General features: G+C 41.4%; 2 protein-coding genes across 2 annotated transcripts in view; both read right to left on the bottom strand.

Moving 5' to 3' along the window:
• The window catches only part of LOC137091578 (nuclear factor 7, ovary-like), a 6299-nt gene extending 4157 nt beyond the window's left edge, over positions 1-2142 (bottom strand). Inside the window, exons 1-2 of the mRNA XM_067456148.1 lie at positions 1765-2142; positions 1589-1675 (exon numbers count right to left, since the gene is read on the bottom strand). Coding sequence (XP_067312249.1) covers positions 1589-1675; positions 1765-2142 — 465 coding nt within the window. The remainder of the gene's footprint in view (positions 1-1588; positions 1676-1764) is intronic.
• Positions 2143-18049: 15907 nt separating this feature from the next.
• On the bottom strand, positions 18050-27031 carry LOC137091568 (zinc-binding protein A33-like). Its single transcript, XM_067456119.1, has 6 exons — positions 26418-27031; positions 24372-24467; positions 19562-19792; positions 19453-19475; positions 19253-19371; positions 18050-18742 (listed from the first exon to the last, which is right to left on the bottom strand). Exons 1-6 carry the CDS (start codon positions 26808-26810, stop codon positions 18240-18242), a joined length of 1365 nt encoding a protein of 454 aa, XP_067312220.1. The 5' UTR covers positions 26811-27031; the 3' UTR covers positions 18050-18239.

Genomic DNA, 27031 nt, shown 5'->3' with positions numbered 1-27031 from the left:
GCTTAAATTTAAAAAAATTCCCTCAGGTAAAGCAGCTCAGGCCCTGTTTACATCTGGTATTGAGATGTGTTTTTGATCGGATCACAAGTAGACAGCTCTAAACACCGGTGTAAACTGGGTCTGAAATGTTTTGAGCTTGTCCACTTTCAACCACTTTCAGAGGTAGTCGAAAACATGTTCATACGCAATCTTATTTCGCAATATTAGATAAACAGAACACAAAATATATCCATTTATAGATCTCACCTCAAAGAAATCAGGAAAACAGACAAAAGTAGACAAAAGAGACAAATTAAAACACCAGGTGACAGAAATGGGTCTCCCTCATCCACTTGTTACTCAATCAACCAAAAACAGACAATCTTACAGTTTTTCTCAGTCGCTTTGGTGCATTTCTCAGATCAGAATTGAAATTCTCAAAACTACCTGTTCAGTTCTCACATCATTGTGTCACTTGTGCACATCAAAAAAGCAGTTTCTCATTTCTTTGAACAAGTTGCAAATGCTTTGGTACATCCATGCCAATGATTATGGACAATTCTCTGTTGTTTCCTACATTATCAGTTGCTTATGTCATGTTGATCAAAATGTATTATATTGGGTCTCTGTTGAATAGTCTCAGCCCCACAACATTTAGGCACAAGCTCATAGTCTTTACATGCAAAATGGTTGAACAAGTTATCATAATATGTCAAGCATATTTCTATACTTCCTATGTTTCCATTAGACTTTTTTCTAAATCTGCCCTGAATTGGTAAATTGCTCCCAGGGGAATATTGACTTTCTCTAACGAAGGTGCTTCTCATGAAACATCAACTAGCAGATATATTATATATATATAAATTTCTACAGCACCGCATGTACGGTTTTTCCTATGTTCACATTTCTTTTTTTAGGTTTTTATTTTGTGTGCTATTCAGTGCTGTCTTTTCATTTTTGTATCTCAATGACATGTTCTGTCAATAAAATACATTACAAACAGTAAGAGTGTAAATTTGAATCTTTTCCATTCTCTTGCAATTACACTCACACAAACACTAAGATGTAACTTACAATTGACAATAACTGTCATCAAAACTTTAGCCGTAGTTTCCATCAGAACATCCCTCCAGAGTAAACAGTTATATTGACACCATGACTAAACAATTTGACTGTCTTATCCATACACAATGACACAAGGACTTGTCATTTTGATGGCGCTGACATGTTCATTGACACAGTTATTTACTTTTGAGAGATGATCTAAGGATTTTGAGCAAGAGAGTGGCTTTTGCAGGTTATCCATGGTGTTTTGCTATTTGTATGCAGCAAAGCGACTACGAAAAACTGTAAAACCAGGTGTAAACAGGGTCTCACATTAACCGGTTGTTGTGTGTGTGTGTGTGTGTGTGTGTGTGTGTGTGTGTGTGAGAGAGAGAGAGAGAGAGAGAGAGAGAGAGAGAGAGAGAGAGAGAGAGAGAGAGAGAGAGAGAGAGAGTGTTTTACAGTAAGTAAAGAAACAAGAAATTATATCCAACATATCAGTTAAGCAGTTGTAATCAAATATTTCATGTAATTCTGTACATATGTCATCATGATCAATCCTCACCTTGATGTGTTGAACTGTTTTCTCAAACTCTCCTTCTTTGTGTTTGTGTTTCTCTTGTAAAGACTTTAGTGCTGTTTTGAGCTCCTCCTGGAATTTAAAGAGGAAATCTATAAGACACCACAGATTTCTGTAATAGGATCATGTAATACATACGCTCACATGTAAATCTGTTTTACCTTATATGATGAAGCCACTTCATCGATGGACCTTAATTTGTGAGTGATGTGTGTCTGTGAAGTAAAGCACACCAGACACACCGGCTGTTTGTCCTCCAGACAGAAGAATTCCAGTTTCTCTCCGTGTAAACTGCAGAGCTCCTCAGATGAATGAATCTTCTTCAGGAACAACTTGCACAAGTTTTTTAACTCAAGATTAATTGAAGGTTCATGTCTTGACGATATCCTGCAGACAGGACACTCCTGAGTTTCCATCGTTCTCCAGAACTGTTGAAGACACTCTTTACAGAAACTGTGACTACATGATAAAACAACAGGATCCTTGAAGATTTCACAACACACTGGACAATGGAAATCATACTCAGCTTGTGAAGCCATTTTAATTATTTGATATTCTGCAATCTAATCTTCACACTTTCTGAATAATGGAAAGAAAAATGAATAAGAGAAGCTCAAAGTTCTGCAGTCTGTTCTGAACAAACTTCTCAGAAATCCCTCTTGAAAGGATTTACCTTTGCTCTTCATTGATCACTGCATATATATATATATGTTTTTTTTTTTTTGCTTTCATCAAGGAAGTAATACCCACAATTGTGGTATTTGCACTTCAGCACATATTTCCTGTATTTGGCCCAAGTGTTCAAGTGCACATGAAAACCGCAAGTGTGTTTGAAAATTTTCATTACCTGATGTGACACTTTTTTACACTTAATACTTATATATTTTGTTAATTTATATAAAACGTCTTAGGGGGAATGAGACACTGCGTCGGAACGCTGCGGGAACGCCCCTGCGTGATTGCGTCATGAAGCACTCGTGAAATCAGTCCAATGGCATGCACGAACGTCACGGGCGAATGGCGTCATTGACCAGGAAACTATATATAGCACTTCTAAACCAAACATTGTCAGCTTCTGATAGGTTGAACAAGTCTGTCACAGGTGTGCCGGAAGTATGGCAAAGCAACGCAGTGTCTCGTTCCCTCTCAGGGAACCATGGTTACATATGTAACCTGAGACGTTCCCTTATCGAGGGAACTCGCACTGCGTCGGAACGCTGCGGGAAATACCCACGCTACCATAACTCTCAAATGCCTGTATATGTGAAATCACTGCGCACATTATTGTACAAGCACCCGAGAACCCAGAGTAGAAGCCATGTGCAGATTATAAAACTTCACAAATGTGTGTGGGGAGGACCACCCTGCCGCATCACATACTTCCTGGAGGGAGACCCCTGACAGAAGAGCCTTAGGGTGCTTTCACATCTCTAGTTCGGTTCATTTGGTCCGAACCAAGGGCAAACATTTATACATTGTTGCATTTTTCAGCTTTTTTGGATCCTTTTCACACCACACTGATTGCTTTGGTCCGAACCAGTTGAAACGAACCAAAACGCAGGCACGTGACAACATCACTCATTGGCCATGCCGTATTTCCTAAACTACTTTTCGATTGGTCAGAATTTACATGTGGAAAAATTCCAACAGAAGAGGCAAAGCCAGCAAACTATAATAATAACACTATGGAGAGACGACTGCGCGGGCCAGTTTTGTCCCTGGCCATAATCTACTACACTGTGTTTATTTACCACAGTATGCAAACAATACATTTCTATAATGAAGCGCGGATGCGACGTGAAAACAACATTCTAATGCACTCAGACGGCGAGCGCGCATCACTCGTCACTTAAAGCGGAGGCGTGCATTAATTATTCTTAACTGACATGCTCATCTTCCCGAAAATATTTCCAACGATCTATCAGGTAATAATGTCATGCACACAATGTCAGCGCAGCTAACTACGGCAGCTGGTTTAGTCCAAAAATGATCAGTACTTTTGCAGTTGGTTCTGTTCGAGGTCGGATAACGTTCTCACCACAAACAAACCGCTCCAGAGTTTGTTTGAAAGCGTACCGAGACCACCTCTTCAAGGAGGTCTTGGTACGCTTGTTTGGTCCGCTTTTGGTGCGCACCCGAGTGCGATTGCTGCTTTCAGACCTGACCAAACGAACCGCACCAAAGAGGGAAACGAACTCTAGTACGATTCAACCGAACTAAATGAGGCAGGTGTGAAAGCACCCTTAGAGGCCGCCATACTCCTAGTAGAATGGGCTCAGACTTTTAAAGGTGAAGGATGTCCGGCCGACTCATATGCTAATGAAATAGCCTCAACTATCCCTTTACTCAGAGTCTGCTTAGAGGCAGGCTTCCCTTTACTCGGGGAGCCGAAACAGACGAATAGTTGATCAGACTTGCGCCACAGGGTAGCTCTGTGGACATAAGCATCTAGCGATCATACTGGACAGAGTAAATTTAGTTTCTCCTGGTCTAGATTTTGAAATGGAGGTGGGGAAAAGGCCTGAAGCACTATCGGACCCCCCACATTAGTGGGGACCTTAGGGACGTAACCTTCCCTCGGGAACAGGAACGCCTTCACCATACCAGGTGAGATTTCTAAGCAAGAGGGAGCAACTGACAATGCTTGTAGATCCCCTACTCTCTTTAACGAGGAAATAGCCAAAAGAAAAAGTGTTTTTAGTGTAAGAAATTTCTCTGGCACCTCTTCGATCGGTTCAAAAGGAGCCAACGCTAGGCCTTCTAGGACTATGGCCAAGCCCCAGTCGGTACCCTTGAACATGCCGCAGGTCTCAACCTCAAAGTACCACGGAGGAAGCGAGTTACCCATGGGTGTCTACCCATCATCCAAATGAACATGGTAAGCTGATATAGCCGCCACATACACTTTTAGAGTGGACCGGGATTACCCTGAAGAGAAATTCAAGCACTGAATTGACTTGACAATTAAGCGGAGTCAACAAATGGTTTGTACACCATGAAACAAAGACTCTCCACTTAAGGGCATAAAGCCGCCTCATAGAAGGAGCTCTAGAATGTAACATGGTCTCAACTACCTCAGTAGAGAGACCCGAGCCTATGAACTGAACCCCCTCAGGGCCCAGGCCCACAGCTTCCACAACTCTGGGCGCGGGTGCAGGATTGACCCCGACGCCTGAGACAGAAGGTCCTCCCTGACCAGAATTTCCCAAGGAGGACCCTCCAGGAGAGACACAATATCGGACATCTACACTCAGCCCAGCCAGAACAGGGCTATCAACAACAACCTGACCCCGTCCTGGCGAACTCTCTCTAGAACTCCTGGAATCAACGCCAGAGGGGAAAAGGCATACAGAGGCAGCCTCTGCACCATGGCATCCAGCCCCAGGAGAGCTGTATGCATGAGGAAATAAAACAATGGACAGTGCGACATCTCTTGAGATGCGAACAGATCCACCTGAGCTTGCCCGAAGCGATCCCAGAGGAGACCCACCACCTCTGCGTGGAGTCTCCATTCCCCTGGCAGAGCCCCCTGCCTCGACAGGAAGTCTGCCACCTTGTTTAGATGCCCCAGAATGTATATTGCACGAATTGACAATAACTTCCCCTGGGCCCATATCAGGACCTGGTGTACCAATTTCCACAACTGGAGTGAGCGTAACCCCCCCCCCCCCCCCCCCCCCCCCACAGGCAATTTATATAGGACACCACCATCATGTTGTCCATATGGACCAACACATGGCGGTTCCTGAGGTCTGGAAGAAAGCTCCTAAGTGCCAGGAACACAGCCATCAGTTCCAACTTGTTTATATGCCAGGAGAGCTGGTGACCGCTCCACAGACCCTGGGCCAAGCGACCACTCATGGTCGCCCCCCCAACAGGTGAGGGAAGCATCCCTCGTTAGCGTTACGCAACGACAAGGAGCCCCCAAAACCGGACCTTGGGACAGGAACCAACAGTCCTTCCACACCACCAAGGCACGAAGGCATCGCTGCATGACCTTAATCGTGCGAAAGGGATTCCCCTTTGGGGAAAAACCCTTGGTTTTGAGCCACCACTTTAAGGGTCTCATGTACAGCAGGCCAAAAGGTATCACGTTGGACGCTGCTGCCATTAAACCCAGCAGTTTCTGGAACTGCTTTACAGGGAGCGACTGGCCTAGCTTCACTTTGTTTATGGCCGTGTGGATCGAATCGACCCTGGTGGGCAATAGACGAGCCCTCATGGTTTTTGAATCCCACACTACACCCAGAACAGTGGTGACCTGAAGGGGTGACAACACACTTTTCTTCTCGTTTAGCCTTAACCCCAACTTTCTCATATGGACGAGGACAGCATCTCGATGCTGAACAGCCATCTGTTCCGACTGTGCTAGGATAAGCCAATCGTCTATATAATTCAGCAGATCTGCAGATGCCCTGGAGTCTTAAAGAATCTAGAATGGGCTGTAGTCCTCCATCCTTCTTTGGAACTATGAAGTACAGGCTGTAAAACCCTGACTCTCTGCTGTGGGGAGGGACCCTCTCTATAGGCTCTTTTCGCAGTAACATCTGTACTTCCTTTTCCAATACCAGAGACTCAAGCTCTGCGCAGTTCATTTAACTAAGGGTTTTTTGTTTTGTAAAAACTTAAAGGGGAAATGTTTTGGAGCTGGGTTTTGCGCTAAACTCTGCAGGATGTTGGCTCTCCAGGAGCAAGAATGGGCACCCTTACACAAACCAGTTTAACTTTATTTCTGTCACACGTACAAATGCTCTTGCTGAGAATTAAAAGGTAATATTAATGTTGCTGAAAAATTAAGTTTAGTTTTAACTTCTTTTAGTGGCTAGAATGTTAGAATTGTTTTGTCATGACACTGTGTTAAGACACATTTGTTATGACAAATGGAACAAAGATTAAGATGATGTTGATAGCTTGTTACTGATGATAAGTTGCCTGATTTACTATTGTTATCTGAAGTTAAATCACTTATGATGAGTGTTTTTGTTTACTAATGCACTTTGTCCTACCATCTCTACTACATCACAGTGTGTGACAAGTGTCCAACGGAAAAAAGTTGTACTCTTTAGCGTATAAATCTCAACAATGGTGATAATAAACAAAAACAGCTTCATGCCACAATGCATGTTTAGTGCATAGTACAAAACTCATTCATTACATCATGTTGCATCATTATTCAATACTATTACCAGTATATATATATATATATATATATATATATATATATATATATTAGGGGTGTAACGATACGCGTATTCGTATTGAACCGTTGTTGGACTAATTAATTAGATTTGGAAAATAAAAAAGTGTGTGAAATATAATAATATGCGTTCAACAAGGTAGCCCAATAACCAAAACGACATAACAGGCAATGCCCCTGACACCGCCGAAGTGAAAAAAAACGAAAAAAAAACACCAAATATGTTTTAGGCTGCTCAGTCAGGTGCTCGCTTACTCAGTAGGCTACGCGCTGAATGCTCGTGGCAAAATGGCAATTGCGTTTAACAAACCAGAAATAGAAGATCCTCCAATAACCAACAGGTCTGGTGTTTGGGTGAACTTTGGATTCTTGGTAAGCTATGATGGTGTTGGCAAGAGTGGATTAAAAAACAACGGTATGTCGCATTTGCTGATGGTACAGCAGCGGGAATAATTCATGTCATGTCAATCAAAGCCGACAACAAGACGATCTTGTTGTCTTTACGCCGACAACAAGACGATAAAAAGGAGAAACAGCCACAAACTATCCCCGCAGCATTTAGACAGACATTTCCAACTTATTCAAATGGCAAAAGACATCACCGCGGCGAGTGGTCCATTTATAGCCGCGGATATGAGACCTAACGCCCGTTTCACACATACTCCGTCTGCAGTGCGTGTGCGGTGCGTATTTTTTTCCGTACCCATGTTAACGGATGACAGCTTTCAAACTGCACGCGGGTGCTGTCCGTCAGTCTGTTCCAGGAGCGTTGCGTCTGCAGCAGTGCACGGATCGTTTTCGTACCGAGTCTATTTTTTGCTGCGCTGCGTTGCTGCATTAAAGTGATAGAACATTGTTCGCATTAAAATAAACATGTACTGACGCGAAAATCTAGTAATTTCACCACGGATGCATCTCATTTAAAATATACTCTTGTTTCAAAGTCAACACATGGCTTTTTTTTTCTCAAGTAAAGCAACAAAACGACACTTTACCTGGCAGGTTAAAAAAAATGTGCCATAATGGAGAGCACTCGTACTTTCTTGGAGGTGAAACGCAAAGTTCTTTTTGACCTGCAGGATTTCTTTTAAAAGGGTGTAAAAACGAAAGTAAAGACTAGAGTCGGCTGTTTTTGAATAGCCTATTGTAAGTTTCTAATTTAAAATGTTTGTGATTTAAGGCTATAACCTGTGTTTAAATGTTTTGCCACTTGTGTGAGCTAAATCTAAAGTATATAAATATGAATAAATGAATTTAATAAAATGTTGTTTAAATGTAGTAGGCTACGTAACCTGACTTCTATTAAAGAGTAAACAAAGAGAATTGGAATTCTGACGAGGCATGTTCAGTAAAAACTTTTTATATATATATGTTTTCCTCACTGTGCACATGACAATAAACACTTTGACTTTTAATATATATATATATATATATATATATATATATATATATATATATATATATATATATATATATATATATAGAGAGAGAGAGAGAGAGAGAGAGAGAGAGAGAGAGAGAGAGAGAGAGAGAGAGAGAGAGAGACTTTAACACTTATCATGGTTTCAATGGTTGCTTGCAATCTAGGTCACTTCCTCTCGCATACACGCTCTCAAGTGGCCAAAACCACAGGGGTGGTTTTTGGGAAAGGCCACACTCAGTGTGACAAAGGACAAATAAAAAGTCAGTCTTTTCTGGTAAATTCTGGTGGAGTTGCTGATCATGAGGATGGGTCTTCGGGTTAATGTAAAAAAAACAACAACAAAAAACAAAAAAATTATATATATATATATATATATATATATATATATATATATATATATATATATATATATATATATATATATATATATATATATATATATATATATATATACATTCACAATGAATTTGCAAATAAAACATTTTAAATAAAATCAACAACAAAAAAAGAGAAAGTTTATAATCAATAACTAACTTACAACAAGAATATCACATCAATGGTCAGACAACAGTGCTCCAAACAGCCTTATTTGTCTGATGTTCAGCTTCAGACAGGGAAGAGAAGAAATAGTTGAATAGTTGTTTTAGTCATTATTTATTTATTTAGTGCACAAAGATTATTCTTGTGACTTCATAACATTAAGGTTGAACCACTGTGGTCACATGGACTATTTCAATGTCTTTACTACCATTCTACATCTTGTTATGAAAATGCTGTCTATAGAAAGCTCTCAGATTTAATCGAAAATATACCAATTTGTGTTCCTTGTGGTCTTACAGGTTTGAAACGACATAACGTCTCTATTCGGGAAGTGTGTTCTCATCTCCCATTATTCGCATTAACTATTTTCGTCAAAAACAACCTCAAGTGAGTGTAAAAGCTTTTTTTGCGAATTTTTTTTGGCCCATCACATCTTCCAGTAGCCTGGATGCCAGCCGAACTTAGCCCCGCCCACAATTTTTTTAGGTCGGGCAGTTCGGTCTGGCCTCGCTCCATAGAGGAGTAATTATCTCCGAACAGAAACAGAAACTGTTCGGACCAATGAAATCATCAGGGCGGGCTTTAGAAGATGACGGACAGATGATCAACAGTAACGTAATCATCACGTCATCAAAGGCGCTTGGGTTATATTTTTTTCGAATCCTAAATGGAGAGCTTGTTTGTGTCTGCATCACCTTCACTATTTCTCTCAGAAATGATGATCATGTTGGGTAAGGACTCTGTGTATCATTAAATTATTTTATTTTTTTACAACACCGGCAAAGATAGTTTATTCCAGCACATGTGCAGACAGGGTTGCCAAGTTTTTACAACAAAACCCGGCAACTACTAGCCCTAAACAATAGCTTCTCGGGGGGTTCTCCGGAAAAAAAATGTTTTGGGGGGTAAAATGTGTGTTATTTTGGCATGGCTGCCTGCTAAAATTCGCACCCATGGGTCTATATATCACATAATAGTTGCTTCAACCCGCGGACATAGAAAACAACTGCGGAAAAAAAACGCGGACTTGGCAACACAGTGCAGTTGAGCTCTGTTGACGTGGCTTTGTTGCTCTGATTGGTTGTTGGTCTGACCAATTGAGGTCTTTCCTGGTTGGGTTGAAACACCCCATAATCACAGCCCAATGGAGCAGCAGACTCATATTCTGACTAGAATCGAGTATGACCAAGTCAGGCTAACCTTCCTGATGCGATACTTCAAAATGCGGTGATGGAAACAGGGTGATGGAAACATAGCTGATATGCTGCATGTTGCTTTATTTAGAAGACTATTTAACTGTATTGCGGTGATGTCTATTAATTATACTTTAAGTTTGCTTTTTACTTAGATTCAGATATGGAATAAGTATTTTCAGTTTAATAAATACAAATAAACGCTCAGGCTATCATTGTCTCAACACTTACAACTCAGAGTAAAACATCCTTGAGAAATGTAAAGTTATCGGCTACTCTTGAATCGCTCTCGCGGTGCTTTAATGGCATACGTCACAGTCACATTGTATCCCGGTAATGCCTCAAGTCGGACAAAATTTCCAACCGGCATGCACTGCTTCAAGTCAGCCGTCGATCAGTCTGCCCAACGCTGTATGTCGAACAAGCCTAAAATAGAGAGGTGGAGATGTGACGTCCCTTTGTAGGCCATCTGGCCGTTAGCGTCGCACTGGTTCCCTCGAGAAAAACCCAAAAGGATTTTCCCATAGGCTTTTGGATTATCGCTAAAAATAAGATCTGTGCTCACCACAAGTTTATGACACTTAGCCTACATGTTTTGTCAATCAAGATAATTATCACAGATGAACACAACTTTTATGAATTTATCATGAAGCCTAAATGCAGAAGTAAAAAGTTAAAGGTAGGCTATAAACGGAATACAGTTGCTCGACTTCAGCATCACCACCACTAAGCTTCCGACAACTCTTCCAGTTTTAATCCCAAAACATTTTCCCAGAACGATCGAGTTAAACTAGTTTATAAGTAGGGATGCACCGATACCGATACCACATTTTCGAAAGTACTCGTACTCGTTAAAAGTCCCCGATACCGGGGGCGATACCACGGTCTGAGAAATGTCTATCTTTGAGCGGCGTAAGGGGTTAATCACAGGCGCCGAGTGCCTGCCCCCAGCTCAGAGCGGGGAGACGGCGAGACGAGACGAGACATATCAGCCGTGTGGAACTATTTCAAAGTGAATGAAGATGACAAAACAAAGGCAGACTGCAAATTGTGCTCAGCGAATTTGTCCAGAGGAGACTCAAAAGGTAGCGCATTTAACACAAGTATTTTAATCAAGCACCTAAAATCCCAACACGACAATGAGTTTACCCACACTTCGAAACCAACACAACCCACACTGCAGCAAACTCTTGCAAGACGAGAGAAAATGTCCAGAGACAATCCACGTGATGTGAAAATAACACAGGCAATCATGGAGTAAATTGAGTGACCAGCCACTTTCGGAGGTAGAAAATGTGGGATTCATGCATCTCCTCCATGTTCTTGAGCCCAGATATGATGTCCCAAGCCGCCGCTACATGACTGATACGGAGCTGCCTAAAGTACACAACTCCGTAAAAAAGCACATCCACAGCCTACTGCAAGCCTCCTCTTCATTTAGATTCACCACGGATATTTGGACAAGCCGTGTTTGCCTCGTGTCGCTAAATAGCCTAACCTCCCAGTGGATAGACGAGAGTTTCACGCCGCAACGAGCCATATTACATGCGAAACAATTCCGCGGCTCGCACACCAGCCAGGCTATAGCGCATGTGTTTGAGGAAATGCTCCAGACATGGGGTATACCTAAAACATCAGTACATGTTGTGCTTCGTGACAATGCCAAAAACATGATTAAAGCCATGAATGACGCAGGGCTCCCAAGTCTGCCGTGTGTCGCGCACACGCTCCAACTGGCTGTTCACGAGGGCTTAATAGCACAGAGGAGCATAGCTGATGCTAAAGCAGTGGGACGGAAAGTTGTTGGGCATTTTAAACATTCCGCCTCAGCCGACTCCCTCCTCAAGGACATTCAGGGACAGCTCAACCAGCCAATAAAGAGACTGCTGCAGAACGTACAGACGCGCTGGAACAGCACGTATTACATGCTCCAGTCCCTCATTGAGAAAACGTGAGTGCTGGGGGTGTATGTGTCTGAGCATGAACTCCCTAACTATCTTACCGCTCACCAATGGGCTCTTATGGAGAAGACCGTTGCCATCCTCGCCCCCTTTGAGGAGCTAACTAAAAAAGTGGGCAGCTATGACGCACTGGTTTCTGATGTCATCCCAGCTGTGACCGTGCTAGTGAGACTTCTAAACAGAGAAACAGACGAGGACCAAGGCGTCAAGACAATGAAAGCAACCTTACTGGCAGCTGTCAAGAAGTGCTTCAGTGATGTCGAGCCCCACCCACTGTACTTCATCTCCACCATACTTGATCCAAGGTAAAGTCTGTGTGCTATAGGTATTCAATGATACACAGTACTAAATTTAAGATTAATTTCCATCTGAAATATTATATTTTTGAAACTAAAATACACAAATACAAATGTATGCAATATATAATATGAAATATATTTCCGTAATTATTCCAGAAAGCCAAATGGCTGACATTTGTGACCGTGGTTTTGGGGAAACTAAAATCTGTCCTATATTTCCACATATTAATACATTCATGAATTTTGTTCAGGTATAAAGATCGCTTCTTCTCCAACAACACTGCTCCGGAGGCCAAGCTGCACCTGAAGCAGGAGCTGCAGATGATGTCCAGAGCTGAAGCAGAGGGGAGTCGGGCAGAAGCTGCAGAACCTCCTGCTAAACTGTTCAAGGCCCAGGCCAGCACTAGCAGCAGTCTGGACACTGTATTTGAAGAAATCGCTAAGGAGCAGCCCCAGGCAGCAGGTGCTGCCATTGAGCTCGACACATACCTCGCAGAGGCCCCAAGCCCTCGTGAAGACAGTCCTCTGAAGTACTGGGGTGTCAACAAAATCAGGTTCCCCACTTTGGCTAAAATGGCCCATAAATACCTCTCAGCCCCATGTAGCAGTGTGGAAAGTGAAAGGCTTTTTAGCTTAGTGTCGCACATTATAGATGAAAAAAGAAACAGGCTGACTGCCGATAAGGCAGAAAAGCTACTTTTCTAAAAAAAAAAAAACTGCCACTCACTTTTTTTTAAATAGGTTCCATTAAGTGAGTCGTCTTAGACTTGATGTTAATACCTACCTCAGTTATCGGTATCGGCTAGTACTGAAATGCAAATACTTGTACTCGTTTTCCAAAAAAGTGGTATCGGTGCATCCCTATCTATAAGAGCACAATTATGAGCATAACGAGGCTGTAAAAGCTACTACCTGTTCAGCGTGATGACGTTTAATCTCATCGACAGCCTCGAGTGGAGTAGTACTGAGGTATTTTATGTCGTAGAATAAAACGTGAAAGTGTCTTGACCTTGTGTTCACCACAGACCTTAAAGGGCTAGTTCACCCAAACATGTAAATTCTGTCATTAATTCCTCTCCCTCATGTCGTTCCACACCCGTCAGACCTTAGTGTTGAAATCCGATGGCTCAGAAAGGCCTTCAACAGTTTGGTGGTTTGACACGCAATCCGAATCATGAATCGATTCACTGATTCATAACTGTTCGAAACTTTGTTTTGAAATCTACCCATCACTAATAAGTCGTTATTTAGTTGTTGTTGTTTTTTTGCACACAAAAACTCTTCTCGTGTCTTCATAATGATTGTAGAGCCGCTGTAGTGAGATGGGCTTTGTAACGACGTCTTTAGTGCCTTTATGGGTCTTGAGAGAGGAAATGACACTGTCAATCTGAGTCATCGGATTTCAACACTAATATCTTCATCTGTGTCTGAAGATGAACAGAGGTCTGACGGGTGTCCAACCACATGAGGGAGAGGAATTAATGACACAATTTACATTTTTGAGTGAACTAACCCTTTAATTCAGCCATTTAAACAAAACCCCATTCAAAAAACCCATTGACTTCAGGATGAGGGAACCAGAAGCGCTAAAATGCTAACTCACGTCTGCATTTTGGCCTACAAAGTGATGTCATACCTGCACCACTCTATGGACCCCTGTAGGTCATGTGACCACCTTCTTCACTTTCATTGATTGGTATTTGAGTTCTTCTCCCCTGGGTAGGTTTGACAAATACATGGTGTTTCATTTTATTAAAAAATGAACTAAAATAGACTAGAGGCAACGCTGTGCCATAAATGGTTAAGATCAATTCTAAGATGTTCGTAATTCTTGAATATTTTCTTAATTTTTTTTTTTTTTTTTTTTTTTTTGGGGGGGGGGGGGGGTGATTTAAAGGCTGGTTTAACTTGTTTAACTTAACAATTATTATGCCATTTATTGAGTTATGAGGCTGGATTGTTGACTGTCATCTTGTAATGTAGACATTCATGTTTTCAGTCAGTTGCACAATTTCACCACTAGATATCAGCAAAGTCTGAAATCTGAACTGATTTTATATAAACAAGTGAAGTATTTCTGTTACATTTATTCATTTACTTTTCCTTCATTTGGGACCAGTAATGGCACTATATTGGGTAACGCTTTAGATTACGGCCCGGAAAGTACTGCATAATTAAAGTGAATTTACAGCATAACTTTCTGTAATTATAGTGTAACTATAAAGTAAGTATATGGGAACAATATGTAATATTGGGGGAATAAAGGGGTAACTATCAGGAAAATTTATAAATTATTTATGCTGTAAGTATTTTTTAATGAAGGGGTAATTATACTGTAAGTATTTTTTAATGAAGGGGTAATTATACTGTAAGTATTTTTAATTAAGGGGTAATTATACTGTAAGTATTTTTTAATTAATGGGTAATTATACTGTAAGTATTTTTTAATTAAGGGGTAATTATACTGTAAGTATTTTTTAATTAAGGGGTAATTATACTGTAAGTATTTTTTAATTAAGGGGTAATTATACTGTAAGTATTTTTTAATGAAGGGGTAATTATACTGTAAGTATTTTTTAATGAAGGGGTAATTATACTGTAAGTATTTTTAACTAAGGGGTAATTATACTGTAAGTATTTTTTAATTAATGGGTAATTATACTGTAAGTATTTTTTAATTAAGGGGTAATTATACTGTAAGTATTTTTTAATTAAGGGGTAATTATACTGTAAGTATTTTTTAATTAAGGGGTAATTATACTGTAAGTATTTTTTAATTAAGGAGTAATTATCCGTGTAATTACGGGGTAAGTATGGATGTGCGGGCTGTAAATTAAAGTGACTCTTGTTCTCTTGTTTTGTGTAGTTATGGGGTAAGTATGATTGTGCGGGCTGTAAATTAAAGTGGCTCTTGTTCTCCTCTTGTTTCGTGTAGTTATGGGGTAAGTACAGTAAAAACACAAATACAATCTGATATCACTCAGAAACCTTTATTTAAAAAATGAAAAATAAATTTAGAGCACATTCATTTCTCTTGCTTGGCCTCATCCTCCTCTTGTTCCTCTTCTTTTTCTTCCTTGCCACAGATGAATCTTAAGAAGGATCCCACATGTCTAGCTAGTATTCTGTAACTGTTACACTGAAAATACAGTGCTCGCAGAAATATCCTCACCTTTTACTCGTTTTTTACCCTCATGCAATCCGAGATGTAACAGCCAACGACTTTATTTCCTCAGATGAACATAGATAAATAAATAATCTCTGCTAATTAAAACTCATTTGGGTTTCTAAGAGTTAGGCATCAAACAGCATATACAGCAATAACTACAGTAATCCATACGATCCCAATGGATAAGTGTTTGCAAGAAAAATAACAATATATCGCATCCGACCAGCAGTTATCTGCGTGTGCATGCGAGGGTTGATTTCACGCTTGACGTAACTTGAAGGGTGAAGCGTGACGTGCGCGCGCCGAAAAACTCTGGTCATGTGGATGTCTGATGCTGTCGTTTTTTTATGCTCACAACAGTATACAAACAATAACATATAACATAATAATATATATAATATAATAATAGCAATTAGAAACAAACAAGAATAAAATACAAGATACGTTCGTTCTCGCGTGTGTTTCAGATGAAACGTGCACAAGAACGTCATGAAAGCTTGAAGCGTCTCATGCACGCGCTGGTAACAGGCAAGCTTTCATGACGTTCTCATGCACGTTTCATCTGAAACACACGTGAGAACGGACATTTCTTGTATTTTATTCTTGTTTGTTTCTAATTGCTATCATCATATATTATGTTATTGTTTGTATACTGTTGAACTTGTGAGCATTAAAAAAAAAAAAAACGACATCATCAGACATCCACATGACCAGTTTTATAGCGCGCGCACGTCACGCTTGACCCTTCAAGTTACGTCAAGCGTAAAATCAACCCTCGCATGCACACGCAGATAACTGCTGGTCGGATGCGATTTATTGTTATTTTTCTTACAAACACTTAACTTCAGAAGACATTGATTCATCCATTGGCATCGTATGGATTACTCTAGTTATTGCTGTATTTGCTGTTTGATGCCTAACTCTTAGAAACCCAAATGAGTTTTAATTAGCAGAGATTATTTATTTATCTGTGTTCATCTGAGGAAATAAAGTCGTATACATCTCGGATTACATGAGGGTAAAAGACGAGTAAACGGTGAGGATATTTCTGCACGCACTGTATTTTCAGTGTAACAGTTACAGAATACTAGCTAGACATGTGGGATCCTTCTTAAGATTCATCTGTGGCAAGGAAGAAAAAGAAGAGGAACAAGAGGAGGATGAAGCCAAGCAAGAGAAATGAATGTGCTCTAAATCAGTTTTTTTTTTTTTTTTTTAAATAAAGGTTTCTGAGGGATTTCAGATTTAGTATGTGTTTTTATTGTACTTACCCTGTAATTACATGAAACAAGAGGAGAACAAGAGCCACTTTAATTTACAGCCCGCACATCCATACTTACCCCATAACTACACGGATAATTACCCCTTAATTAAAAAATACTTACAGTATAATTACCCCTTAATTAAAAAATACTTACAGTATAATTACCCATTAATTAAAAAATACTTACAGTATAATTACCCCTTAATTAAAAAAATACTTACAGTATAATTACCCATTAATTAAAAAATACTTACAGTATAATTACCCATTAATTAAAAAATACTTACAGTATAATTACCCATTAATTAAAAAATACTTACAGTATAATTACCCCTTAATTAAAAAATACTTACAGTATAATTACCCCTTAATTAAAAAATACTTACAGTATAATTACCCATTAATTAAAAAATACTTACAGTATAATTACCCCTTAATTAAAGAATACAGTGTAATTACCCCTTAATTAAAAAATACTTACAGTATAATTACCCCTTAATTAAAAAATACTTACAGTATAAATAATTTATACATTTTCCTGATAGTTACCCCATAATTCCCCCAATATTACATATTGTTCCCATATACTTACTTTATAGTTACACTATAATTACAGAAAGTTATGCTGTAAATTCACTTTAATTATACAGTACTTTCCGGGCCGTAATCTAAAGCGTTACCCTATATTGTCTTTTGTAGATCTGCTTTACAGGTGAAATTGACGTTGCAATTAAAACAATTGAAATATTTAGTCATGATTAAAGAAGTTAATCGACACTGACACTGTTATTTTCCTGTTTATTAGAGAAAAACTACTTGACACAATCTTCTATAAAGCTCGATGTAGAAAACTATTTCAGAGAACAAAAATACACAACATTCAGGATCCAAGACATTTTTTGTACCATGCTTTAAAACCTAATTATCAAGACAAACATATCTTTCATTTCTGAAAATCACAGAGGATCATTTAACCTCATTACAACAAATATTGATAATGTGCATGTGTTAAATTAACTCTTTCAGTGGTATAATAATTAAAAATGTGATTCTATAAAATCATCTGAATCATTGAAATAACAATCAGTGTTTCTCATTGGTCAGATATGATAATAACATGACTTATTGTAACCTTCACCATGTGTTTAAATTCACTGCACTTGATTTAGTTATTGTGTAAAGAATAAAAACATATTAACCATACATTTTTCCATAACTTTAAAATTCCCTGATATTTGCAGGTTCTCCATGACTGTATTCAAAAGAAACCCTGAAAATATCTGGACAAATTGAGACTAAATTGAGTGATTGGATATTAACTTTACCTCAGCAGATAATATGGGATGGACCTTATGAACACATTCATTTTACAGATTTTTTTTTTTTTTACATTTTTATGAATAATCTTGTATATGAATAATCTAAACTTGTTTATTGATCTGTTGTATAACAGCAATATGAGAGTGTGAGTGTCGCTGCTGGACATCAGTCATGTGATCAGCTGTGGCCCAATCACAGACCAACACTCATGTGATATGAATTGAATACTGGAAACATGAGTGTAAAAGATGAAATCAGCTCGATCCAGATCTACAGGTGTAACGTTCTCTGACCATTGACCGGTAAGATCCTCAGAGAGTCAAACCAATCAAAGAATGGAAAGAGTGTGTCAGTGAAGGTGGTTGTGAATGTGTGTAGATGAGTGTTAGTTACAGGATCAGAGAATGACACTGTTCCTCCATCATAGTCCAGATACACTCTCACACACTGAAGCTTCTGTTCAACAGAAAAACCAAATGTTTTAGTTAGTCCATACTCCACACACCAGACATCAGTTTTATAGAAACCAATTCCCTTCCTCTGGTTTGATGCTGTGGTTACTCCAAGACTCCAGCATTCACTCTCTTTTACCTCCACATCCCAGCAGTGTGTTCCTGAGTTAAAACCCTCTGAACCCAGAACACACAAATACTCATCAAATCTCTCTGGATTATCAGGAAGAGGTTGACTGGTCAAGCTGTATCTCACTCTGGTCAGATCAACAGACAGGACGAGATCTAGATTTGCAGTGTTTGGATCCAGAATCACAGGAGCTGATGAGACACAATCAACAGCTGCTTTTATTCTGATCTTCATATAATGATCAAGAGTGAACCAATCACAGATTATTAGGAATTATGACACTCGTCCTATTGATCAAACACATCAGACATTTTCCTCTGATCACTGTCAGTGTTTTTAGTTACACACTCATTTTTATCAATGGAAACTCTTCGAGTAACTGATAAATGACATTCATAGAGTTGACAATGTTATATTTGAGCTTCAGTGTTTCAGGCTGAAGATTTACAAATGGAGATTCAAGTTTCATTTAACTTTTACTCTGTTGAGTTTGTTCTGAACTTGAGTAGATGAAGAACGGAGAAATAGTCTCAAAAATATTTGATAATATAAATAATAAAGCAAAACTAGTATGATCTTCACTTACTACAAACTGAAATAATCAATGCTTTGGCATCATGTGAAAACCATGTGTTATTTCCAGTGTGTGTGTGTGTGAGAGAGAGTGAGAGAGAGAGAGCTCAGATCTTCTCTAGACTCACTGTATTGGACGATGTCCTGCATCTTCTTCCAGACTCTGAACGGCAGGTTGCCCAAGTACCGCGGCACATGAATCAAAGCTCCAGAAGCCATCTGTGGATCCGGCTGTGAGATCTGGACTCTGGAAGAACATTCAGGAGTCAGAACTGCAGTGGCTTTGGATCAGAACCAGAGAGACCAGAGACACCAGCAGATCACTCACCTTTCCATTAAGACTGGAAACTCCTGCAGAACAAACATAGCATTAATCATCAAGAACACAATCAATCAATCAATCAATCAATCAATCAATCAATGATGTGAAATCAGACCTTCAGAAAGCAGACGTCATTGGCTTTCATCATCTCCTCCATGTCTTTGATTGTGTGTGAAAGAGCTGAGATGTGTTTGTTCATCTCCTCCAGCTTCTCCTTCATCATCTGCTTCTTCTGCTCCTCTTCCTCCCTCAGTGCAGTGATCGTAGCTTCTTCTTCATCTCTGAGAAACTGATGAAGCTTCACAAACTGCTGTTTAATCTGACGCTCAGTGAGCTCAGCTTGAGACTGAAATCACATCACATTCACTTTAATCATCTCAAAGAACCGATTCTGGAGCAGCATGAAGAGTGAGTGGGGGAATGTGTGTTAGTGAACTACAACTTTAACTTTCTGATGTACTATAACTGTGGTAATAGACGTTCTGTCTCTTTATTAAACCAGGATTTAGCCTTAGTTAAATCAGTAAATTTAAGTAGCTTTTATAAACATGCCTTGGAAAATCGCATGACTGGTGTGCATCTTAAATCAATGCAGTGGCACATAATGTAAGATATGTCAGTGCAAGTTAGCCTTGAAATCTAGACGCACCCTAGCAGCAGCAAATCTAATAGGCCGCGAGTGTCGTCCAGCAACTCTCAATACAGTTCTGAGCTGTAAACGCCAAACTCTGGTCGGGCCAATCACATCGTGTATAGAGTCGGTGGGCGGGGCTAAACATAATAACGGCGGAGTTGCGCTTGCGTGCTTCTAGTAAACACAGAAACTGGTGAACAGCGGTCTTTCGAATCAGCTTTGACCGCGACTCTGGAAGACTTGGAGTTGAGCTTTTCTCTGAGAAAAGAACGGCACTGAAGTCATTTTTAAGAAGGGAAGATGTGTTCTGAGATTTGTTGACCGGATACGGCGAAAGTTTAATCTTTCAACGAGCTCTGCTTCAGCTTCGTTTTTCTGGTTAGTTGTAGCGCTATCCTATTGCGTTCAGAGGGAGTTTGAGAGACAACCGGTTTTTGATAACAGAATAATCGTCATGTAGTGATGCTAACGTGTTGTTTAGTTCATGAATATTAATCACATTGTCTGCATTCGTCCAAATGAAATTGTGGAAGGACAGCATTAGCCAATGCCGTCAAACAATCAATCAATCAATCAAATTTTATTTATATAGCGCCTTACAGCAACCAAAAGGAGCAAATGGCGCTTTCCAGTAAAAACAGATATATACAACAGGATGTAACAATATAATTGTACATAAAATAGCAGTCAAGTCTGAGTCTACATGTTAAAAGTTTATATGAATAAATGTGTTTTAAATTGCAATTTAAAAACACTCAACACAGTGATGCTTCGTAGGTGTGCTGGAAGTGTGTTCCACAGCTTTGGTCCCTGGACGGCAAATGACTGGCCTCCAGGCTTGTTATACTTGAACTTAACCTTAACCAGAGAGGTATATTCATAGGAGCGGAGAGTTCTGGCCGGCTGGTAGACTGTTACTAATTCGGCGAGGTAGGTGATCACCATGCGACCAGGAAGTATAAAAGGGCGCCGTGCAAACATGACGCTATCCTTTCGTCTTCAGGGACTGTCTGACTCGTTTGAAAATCCAAAATGAAGTGCACAGAGAAAAGAAAGTGTGCGTACAGGAAGTGCGTTGACCCGTGTCCCACGTTTCTCACACCTGAGGACACGCATACACTCTGTGTGCTCTGGCTCGGGGAAGAGCACGCGCGGAAGGTTCTTGAGGGGGCTTCCTGTGCGAACTGTGAGCGTTTCCCCATGAGGACGCTCCGCTCTCGTCTGGCCCTCTTCTCAAAGGAAGAGGCTCCAGCATCTGGGAGCGGTCCCGCTCACGCTGAGGCTGAGCGGCGACACTGGTCCTGGGGCTCCCAGATGGATCTGGCTCATCGCCTGGAGAGTAAAGTGCTCACAGGCGATCAGCTAGATTGCGAGAGGAGGCTGACGGAGGAGGAGTCGGATGGAGACTCCTCCTCTTCGTCAGCCGCTGCTCTTCCAGTGGAACTGTGGATGAGGAGGATAATGAGGCTGAGGCCGAATCCTCTCAGCCATCCTGCCCCGTGTACGGGGAGCAGCTGGAAGTCATGGGGCATGCGTCACTGAGGCTTCAAATGCTGTGGCAGCGCACTTGGGGAGGGGCTGCTTGCCCGGATCGGTTGGGCTGCTTGCCCGGATCGGTTGGGCGATCGGTTCCTCCCCGACCATAGCCGTCCAGCTCCCGGGAGCCTTCCATTCCTCCCCGACCTTCACGAGCAGGTCGTGGGGGCATGGAAGAAGCCCTACTCGGTGCGAATTCGTCGACATCAGCGATTTAACTTCGCTGATGTTGAGGGATTGGCCGAGGCAGGGTATGTGTCGATGCCGCCCATAGATGAGACGTTTGCCAATTATCTCGCATCAGGGCAGCCATCGACACTGAGAGTTCCTGCCCTGCCATCGAAGCCAACTAAAGACAACTTCACGTCTTAATGGCAGGGCGTACACGTCGGCGGGTCAGGCGGCGGTGGCTTTGCACACTATGTCGGTGCTGCACGCTTATCAGGCCGACCTGCTGAGGGACCTCGATCAGGGGGAGGGCCTACCCCTTGATGCGATGGCCAAGCTGCGCCGCACCATGGATCTCTTTCTCCGGGCCGCCAAACAGACAGCAGTCACCATCGGACGGTCGATGGCGGCTATGGTGGCCATGGAGAGGCATCTGTGGTTGAACCTGGTGGACATCGGGGCGAAAGAGAAGGCTTTTCTCCTCGATGCTCCGGTCTCACCCTCTGAGCTTTCCGGCACCTCCGTCGAGGCGGTGGTGGGAAAGTTCAGAGAGGCAAGGGCACGCTCGGCGGCTTATAAAACGTGTATTCCGCTGAGGTCTGAGGCGGCGCCCAGGCAGGAGGGTTTCCCGGGCCCGTCGCGATCTGAGGATCGACGGCAGGGCCAGGGCAGCAGTGTTGCCTCTCATGTGGAAGACAGTGGGTGAGTCCCCTTTATAGGGCAAATATTCTTTCTTTCCCGTATGTTTGGACTCTATGCTTCCCTGAGTTTTTTTGCGGATGTGTAAACAATTTTTGAAACACGAGAAGTTTGGGCCTGTAGTTCCCCAGTAGGGTGGCTAGAACGATGTTTGTGATAAACACTGCGTTTATGTCAGGCTGTATGTTTTGCTAGCGCAGCACTGTGGTCTGTGGTAGGCAGTTTCTCATCTGGATATGTGAATATGAGCAGTTGAGGCCACCGTGCAAGCCCACAGCCATGTAGCGTCGATATAGACTTATGTGTGTTCTCCTAGTCGAACTGTTAGGCCCATAGCCACCTCTGGGTAACATTAGCACCTCTGCTAGCGAAATATCTAGATGAGTATATGAGGTCAGGCTTGCGCATGAACCGCAGTAAGGTCTGTCCCAGCCCTTTATAGGGCCTTAGTTGTTGGGTTATCAGATCGATGTTGCCTGGCCTTCATCAGGGCGCTGCATCAGGTTGGCCTAGGCTGCTGGTGGGATGGCGGTGGAGTCTTGCGGTGGCAAGGTACCCCGGCAGGTTGCCCCAGTCTCCAGTCAGTACATCTGCAGGAGCTTATATCCCTACCCGGCCTCCCCTCAGTTCAGGGTCATCCGGCCTACGCCCACCCCCTTTTCTCTGCGTTTGGGGGCTGTTATTAATGCAGAGTGGTGTGTAGCAGAATGGATTAAGACTTTGCCAGTGGTCATGGGACGGGGTAGGCGTCTCTTCGCTTGTGCGCAGTTAGACTAGCTTTGCTAACCCCGCCCCCCAGAGCTTATTGTGGCCACCATTTTTGGATGGCCTCTGGCCTTGTCCTGGGAGGGACGGCCGGTTGGTAGTATGTGTTGAATGCTTCACTTCTTGCTCTGTGTCTTCTGCTCCACCTTTCTAGGGCCTTGGGTCGAGCTGTACTTCACAACCATCTGCTTAGCATGGGTTGGTCGGATGCTCCCCTGGAGCCGAAACACTGCCATGGCTGACGCCCATGCACGGACGGCGGGCCACTGGATGAACAGACGGCCGCCCTGGAGGCAGGTGACGTAAGTTGTGGCGGCGTGGGTATATCGTTCCCCGTAGCGTCAGCTGACGCAGCGCGAATTCACTTTCAAAAGGGAACGTCTCAGGTTACGACTGTAACCTCGGTTCCCTGAGAACAGGGAACGAGACGCTGCATCAGGTTGACATGCTTCAAGGCTTGCCTGCCAATAGTCCCTTCAGACGAAGTGGATAGCGTCATGTTTGCATGGCGCCCTTTTATACTTCCTGGTCACATGGTGATGACGTTACTGGCTGCTGCCAGTCAGTAGGATTGTGATTTGATAGCGATTTCAGACACCTGTCACGCTGAAAGCGTTCCCTGTAGCGTCAGCTGACGCAGCATCTCATTCCCTGTTCTCAGGGAACCAAGGTTACATCGTAACCTGAGACGTTTTCCTTAAACCTCTTTTGTGAAACAGGCCCCAGCTCTGTGAGCATATTTGCTTGTTTGTTTTGTGTGTGTATGTGTGTGTGTGGTTCAGGTGATGAAAACCAAAATATCCTCACAAAGATGGCAATATATATCCAATATTATATTGGATAATATATATCATGTCCTTGAGGGGACATTTTTTGAAGAATCAGATTAAGTGATGTTTTTTTTTAAATGTAAAGATGCAGAAAGTTTGCTTTAATGGGTTTAGGGGTAGGGGATACGGTTTGTTCATTATGAAAATCATTATGTCTGTGCAAGTCCCCATAAAACATGAAAACCCAGTGTGTTTGTGTGTGTGTGTGTGTGTTCCAGTCAATAAAGAAATTACATGTAATTATGTCAGACAGATCAGATCAACTTGTAAACGTCAAAAGAGTCAATCCTCACCTTGATGTGTTGAACTGTTTTCTCAAACTCTCCTTTAATCTTTTTATTGTGTTTGAGTTTCTCTTGTAAGGGCTTCAGTGCTGTTTTGAGCTCCTCCTTGGATTTAAAGAGAAAATCTATAAGACATTAGAGGTTCCTGTGATAAATTAATGTATGTAATACATATGCAAGCATAAAGAAAAAAATTATGAAAAAACTGTCATTAATTCCCCTCATGTTGTTCCAAATCCGCAAGACTTTTGTTCATCTTCTGAACACTAATTCAGATATTTTTGATGAAATCTGAGAGCTTTTTGTCTCTCCATTGACAGTCTACGCAACTACCACTTTGATGCTTCAAAAAGTTTAAGAACCAGTGTTGTTTATTCTCATGTTACGCAGCATGTTGAAGCTTCTGTAGGAACCTATGAGATTGCGTAGCTGTCAAAGGATGGATGGAAAGATTTCAGATTTCATCAAAAATATCTTCATTTGTGTTCTGAGTAGGGCTGGGCGATATGACGAAATATATAGTCTGGACGATAGAAAATGTCTATCGTTTTATATTAGGCTCTATCGCTTATGCCACGATAAGGCGTTTACGGCAGAATTTTACGTCAAGATGCACCATGCACGCTGCAATACATAAACAAACATGGAGGAAGACGGTAGTAGACGCGGTTCAGACCAGGGTAATTCTCAGAGTAACTATGCCAGAGTGGTGGCATAAGCGCTCAAAACAAACTTCAGACACAGACGCTGCAACGGGCTTTTACGTGTGGCACACCATATAGCCATATATTGAAATATTTTAATGGCAGGTGTAGGGATGGCGAAAACTAAACATTTTCTTGATCGACCACCGAGCCTCATTAGCCGGTTGAAACCGGTTAAACGATTAGTTTAAAATATGCTGCGCTATTTGAAATAACAGCCGCGAGCCGCACTCCCTCTCTCTCTCCCTCTCTCTCTCTCACACACACACACACACACACACACACGCACTGTCCTAGCGCTGCCGCCTCCCTTCCACTCACGTCATTTTTTTAAAATCCCCCACAGCGCGAAACACGAGTCCCGCAAACGCGCCGCCGAGGAGCTTGTTTGTAATCTGAGGACAATGGCTCCTTAGTTTCGAAATGGTTTGGTTACAAGGTGATCACATTGAAAATAAAGGCATTTGTCTAGCGTAAGAAGCTCATTTGAAACATTGCCGCAGCTCATGTAAGAAAATGACAGCTCCGAAGAGTTCCTCGAAGAGTACCTCGCTTTAGTTCGAGGTAGTGCTAACAATAATAAAGAAAGACGATCAACACCTTATGTGTTTCCACTGAAATGTAGATGCAATATATTTCCAAAAGTAAGCCCATCTTAAGCGAAATGCACGCTGTCGTCTGCCCCGGCTCTAACCTCGAGTGTTTTAGCCTGTTTACTTTTTGCAAACCTTGTGTGCGCGCAAACCCAAACGCTGTGACCTCGCGTCAAATGTTTTTATTGGTTTATTAAGTACAAACAGGCGAGTTATGAAAAATTGAGTGAGGGATTTGTTCACTTCACACAAAAATATTGTGGAATGAGACAGCTAACTGTAGTAGCGTTTAGTCCACTGTATAATAGCCTAATTTAGAGATCACTTTTTTTTTTTTAACTGACAACTTTGATCGGTTAACGTTGATACGGTCAACCATCGGTCAAACGGTCATCGGTTAACATCAGGCAGGTGTTAACTTTACCAACAGTCTTGCTTGAAAAAAAGGTTCTAAATAAAATAAAAACGTAGTCCATACTACCTTTATTTGTTTTGTATATCATTTCAAACAGCATTTCCACATTGCAATTTTGTATAGACTATTCATAAACTGAATTAACAGAAAAATTGCTATATCGTTATGTATATCGTTATCAGGATATCAAATGAGCTATATCGGGATATGAAATGTTGGCCATATCGCCCAGCCCTAGTTCTGAGTATTGACATGAGGATGAGTAATTAATAAAATATATATATATATATTTTGGGTGAACTCTCCTTTTAAGTGTTTATCCTCATATTAAAATATGTCTTACTTTATATGATGAAGCCATTTCACCGATGGGTCTGAATTTGTGATTTTCATGTTGTTGTGAATCTCTGCAGACTACACACACCGGCTGTTTGTCCTCCAGACAGAAGAGTTTGAGTTTTTCACTGTGTAAACTGCAGAGCTCCTTAGATCCTGATGAACGCCTCTCATTTCTCTCCTTCAGGAATGACTCACACAAGTTTTTTAACACAAGATTACATGGCGGTTCATGTCTTGACAATCTCCTGCAGACAGGACACTCCTGAGCTTCCTTAGTTCTCCAGAACTGTTGAAGACACTCTTTACAGAAACTGTGACTACAAGATAAAAGAACAGGATCCTTGAAGATTTCATGACACACGGAACAAGAGAAATCATCTTCAGACAGTGAATCCATTTTCTCTGTTTGAGCTCCAGAAATCTGAGCTTTACTTCAACTTTCTGAATTAAGGTTGCAAAAATGAATAAGCAAGAGAATTACAAAGTTCTCCTGTCTTTTCAGAAACAAACTTATCGAATCCTTCTTGAAAGTTTTTCCTCTTTGTTCTTCATTGATTTTGTCAAGAGAAAGTCAGCGTGACTGAAAGGAGAAATAACAAGTCAGTCTCTTCCTGTAAG

This window comes from Pseudorasbora parva, chromosome 2, assembly GCF_024679245.1.
Source record: "Pseudorasbora parva isolate DD20220531a chromosome 2, ASM2467924v1, whole genome shotgun sequence".
Taxonomy (NCBI): Eukaryota; Metazoa; Chordata; class Actinopteri; order Cypriniformes; family Gobionidae; genus Pseudorasbora; species Pseudorasbora parva.
This window is presented reverse-complemented; position numbering and strand designations above follow the sequence as displayed.